The sequence below is a fragment of the Rhinichthys klamathensis genome, unplaced genomic scaffold (genome assembly GCF_029890125.1).
Source record: "Rhinichthys klamathensis goyatoka isolate OS25496 unplaced genomic scaffold, OSU_Roscu_1.1 h1tg000578l_1, whole genome shotgun sequence".
In the NCBI taxonomy this organism is placed as follows: domain Eukaryota; kingdom Metazoa; phylum Chordata; class Actinopteri; order Cypriniformes; family Leuciscidae; genus Rhinichthys; species Rhinichthys klamathensis.
The window spans coordinates 74,195-78,404 of NW_026607042.1; the positions used below are offsets into that span (position 1 = coordinate 74,195).

A 4,210-nucleotide genomic window follows, 5' to 3' on the forward strand; every position below is an offset into this window, starting at 1 on the left:
ATAAAGTGTTACCGTTTTTTTTTACTGTGTAAAATTTAAAAATTGCTCTTGAGCCAGGCAGACAGAGTAACATTTCAAACCTGGAAATCTGTCTGAAAAAAATGCATCATTCACGTCATTTTTGGTGTGAGTGGTGTATTGTGCATGCTGAGGTGAGGCCGCTGTGACTCAGTGCTGATAGTGTGTGTGGGGTCTGATAGAGGAATGCAGGACACACCACAGTTACACATTTACAGACAGGTGCCTATAAATCCTCACACACACTCACCTGCACAAGCACAGCCACGGACGCCTTACCCGAACACAGGACTCCATCGCCACACACACACACACACACACACCCTGTCCTGGACTAAACTTCCCTCTGAATCATGTGTTCTGGAAACTGTGCTAAATGCCTGGGGATCACGCTAATCCCGCTGGCCATCATCTGTGTGCTCTGCAACATCCTCCTGTTCTTCCCCGGCGGGAAAGTGGCCGATCAGAGCGACGACATCACGGACGAGGTCTTTTACCTGGGAGGGATTCTGGGATCCGGCGTGCTGGTGAGTGAACGCTTGGACCACACGTTTAGGATCTCATCTCTGTACATGCAATCTCATGCTTTTAACGTGTCAATTTGTGCAAAAGGGTTTAAGGAGGAATTCTGTAACTCTGTTTGAAGCTCATTTTCTTTAGGCCTATTGGTTATTTGCGATATCGTGAGTTCTTTAAAGGGAGTGTTTTTATTTGGCTAAATGTTTCACTATTTTTTGTTTGATTTGAAGGATTTTTGGTTAAATGTACTCACATTTAAAGAATATACTGGGATGGTCTTTGTTTAGATGATCTTCCCGGCGCTGGTTTTCCTGGGCTTGAAGAACAACGACTGCTGTGGATGCTGTGGGAACGAGAGCTGCGGTAAACGCTTTGCGGTGAGAAACTCCTCTTTAACTCGAATGCTCGTCTCTTGAGGAGCAGAAGTCATGTGACAAATGACATTTTCACGCCATTCCTCCACACAATGGCCACGTTATTCCCGCCATCTGAGAAAGGCCTTTCCGGGTTAAATATTCGGAATATGCATTTTTTTTTCTTTTTTTAACTCTTATAAGCCATTATTGCAACACACAGGCTACTGTTTTAAAGAAGAAACATGAATAAAATGACAGAGCCAAACATTATGGTAACATTTAAGGTAAAAGTTGCTGCCTTACGTTTTTAAGTACAGTCATTTCAACTTAAATTACATTGAACTGACTTAAAAAAACGAGTTGAATCTTGTATAGCCTGACTTAAAAAAAATAAGTTGAAAATTGCCTAACTTATTTTGATGAGTTAAGCAATGTAAAAACATATGTTGTGATAGCGTATTGATCATATATTGGTTTGTTTTGCTCCAGATGTTCAGCTCTATCCTGTTTGCCGCGGCCGGAGCTGTCGGCGCCACTTACTCCGTGATCATCTCATGTGTGGCCATTAATCACGGACCCAAGTGCTTCACAGAAGCAAACGCCAATTACACCGAGTACCAATTTAGCGAAGGGTACGTGTTTATTTTCCAATAACAATCAAATCAGATAATAACCCAGTGGCTGTAATGTAGCACTGTTCATGTCCTTCAGAGACTACCTGTCCAACCACACGATGTGGGATGTGTGCACGGGCCCGGGGGAGATCATCACGTGGCACCTGACCCTGTTCTGCATCCTGCTGGTGACCGGCCTGGTCCAGATCGGCCTGTGCGCCTTCCAGGTGATCAACGGGCTGATCGGCACCATCTGCGGGGACTGCTGCGGCTGCTGCGCGGTACGGCTCGCTCTCACACGCGTGCTGAGACACGCCACTCACAAACAATTGAGGAAACACAGTGCCTTAACATTATGAAGTAAATGAACGTCATGCTTAAGCGAAAAAATTGAGTAATGTGGAAATGTCAAGTTCACATCACTTCATTTTTTTCAATTAAGCATTACGTTTATTTAACCTACTTAAAAAAATCGAGTAAACCTATTGCCTTAAAATTATTAAGTAAATAAACGTCATACTTAAGCGAAAAAATTGAGTAATGTGGAATTGTCAAGTTCACATAACTTAATTTTTTTCAATTAAGCATTACGTTTATTTAACCTACTTAATAATTTTAAGGCAATGGGTTTACTCGATTTTTTTAAGTAGGTTAAATAAATGTAATGCTTCATCGAAAAAATTAAGTAACGTGGAATTGTCAAATTCACATAACTTAATTTTTTCAATTAAACATTACGTTTTTTTACTTTAAAAAAATGAGTAAACCCGTTGCCTTAAAATGATTAAGTAGGCTAAATAAACTGAATGCTTAAATGAAAAAAATTTTGTTATTTGAACTTGACAATTACACATTACTTACTTTTTCAATGAAGCATGACGTTTATTTACTTAATAATTTTAAGGGAACGGGTTTACTCAATTTTTTTTAAATTAGAGAGTTAGATTGCATGATGTATGCGGATTAATGTAGCATTATAACATGTTTATTTGTGTTTATCTGCAGGAATAAACCACTCGGGAGGGACTTGGATCAATGATTCTTCAGTTCTAATCATACATCGAAATCTGTAATTGTCAACATTTTTCACCTCATGATTTTTATTTATACTGTTCAGATGGATGATGTTTTCTTCCGTTTGCTGTATACAACATCTGCCTGAGGGCTCATGCTTATGAAGGCAACAGATATTTGATATTGTTATATAAATAGGCCTATAAGGCAACGTATGATGTATGATACAGATTTATACGAAATAGGATTTATATAATAGCTATAGTGTATTGATACATATGCCTATTAAAAAGATATTTATTCAAACTGTAAGAGAATGTTATTTTCGTACAAGTATTTAGTCTTTTTTAATGATGAAAGGGAGTGTGCAAATATGTGAATTATTTGATTAAAAATTGAAAAACAGTTTCATTTTATCTCAGGAAATCCATTGCTATATTAGTAAAATAATATTTGACACTTAATAAACTCTTGAATTTAAAAAAAACCTCTCGGCTGTCCTTTGCATTTTTCCAGATCACTCAGCAAAAATAAATCTTTTTTTGCGTTCTGGCTTGAGAAAACAGGAAGCAGAAGGACAGACAGAGAGGATCTGGCCAGCACCGTGACACTCTGGAGATTTCGGGTTACTTCACAAACAACAGCTGGCCTGTCGGAGATGATTTGCGTAATTTTCATAACTAAACATGCAATAACAAGCGCAAGCCGAAACTGTACTGACACGTCTCTGATAAGAGCTCTTACGTATAGGTGATAACTCCAAGCTATTGAGAGAAGGCTTTCTGGATAAAGTAAATGTTTGTTGTTCCGCCGTTGTGATAATGTTGTGTTATCAGTGTGTTTATGAGGGGAATGTTATTTTATGATGGGTTTATATGGCAACGGCTCTTCACACAGGAATGATTAACTTGATGTCCCATGATACCTGTTGCCGATCCTTTATTACTGACAGATTATCCCCTCATGCTTATCCGGCTTTTGTGGCAAACAAAAAGTATTATAGTTGCATGATAAATGATTTGCTTCTCGCCAAATAGCCAGACAAGCAAATATCACTTGATGTGTTTAATATGTTTAGTATGACAACATTGCGTAATTACAAGCAGCTTTTGGGCTATTTGTAATTCCCCGTGAAGCACGTGTACAGTAGTAGCAGTTGCACAGTCAAATCAACACACGCGTAAAAAAAGTAGGCTACCTTTAATAAGGCATTAGCAAAAGTGTTTAGCTAAGTACTAACAGATCAGTAGTTTATGTACATTTAAATAGTTATTGGCCTAAAAAAGCACATAATAATGTTAAGTTCTTATAAAACCAGCATGACTCAATGCAGACCATCATGATTATTTGTATTTCACTGATTTGAACTCTGGCCAGAAATCTCTGACTCTCCAGTGGAGAATATCTCGCAGATGCTGAGGTGAGGCGGAGACCCCTGCTGGACATCTGAGGAACTGAGGCCTTTAAAGACCTTATTCAAAGCCGTTTTCAACGCATCCGCTGTGAAAGCTGGATAAAGCTCCTAGATCACCTAGCATTTTCCACAGCTCATGTTGTTGGGATTTTTTTGTCAACTGGAATTCCTTGGAAAGATATTTTTGCAGTGTTTTATCAGCAAAACAATCCCAAAAACACATGAAAAACCCAGTCCAACCCACTGAAGAGATGTATGTCTGTCCCTCACAGCCT

At 38.8% G+C, this 4,210-nt stretch overlaps 1 protein-coding gene across 1 annotated transcript; it reads left to right on the forward strand.

The window, feature by feature from the left end:
• Positions 1-264: 264 nt before the first annotated feature.
• tm4sf4 (transmembrane 4 L six family member 4) lies at positions 265-2,753 on the forward strand. Its single transcript, XM_056240010.1, has 5 exons — positions 265-545; positions 825-914; positions 1,383-1,525; positions 1,605-1,788; positions 2,513-2,753. The coding sequence occupies exons 1-5, from the start codon at positions 372-374 to the stop codon at positions 2,516-2,518; spliced, it is 597 nt and encodes a 198-aa protein (XP_056095985.1). The 5' UTR covers positions 265-371; the 3' UTR covers positions 2,519-2,753.
• Positions 2,754-4,210: the final 1,457 nt, after the last annotated feature.

Coding starts and splice junctions, on each gene's coding strand:
- tm4sf4 (XM_056240010.1), top strand. CDS start 372: ATGTGTTCTGGAAACTGTGCTAAATGCCTGGGGATCACGCTAATCCCG. Junction 546..824: donor TTCTGGGATCCGGCGTGCTG/GTGAGTGAACGC, acceptor GTCTTTGTTTAG/ATGATCTTCCCGGCGCTGGT. Junction 915..1,382: donor GCTGCGGTAAACGCTTTGCG/GTGAGAAACTCC, acceptor GTTTTGCTCCAG/ATGTTCAGCTCTATCCTGTT.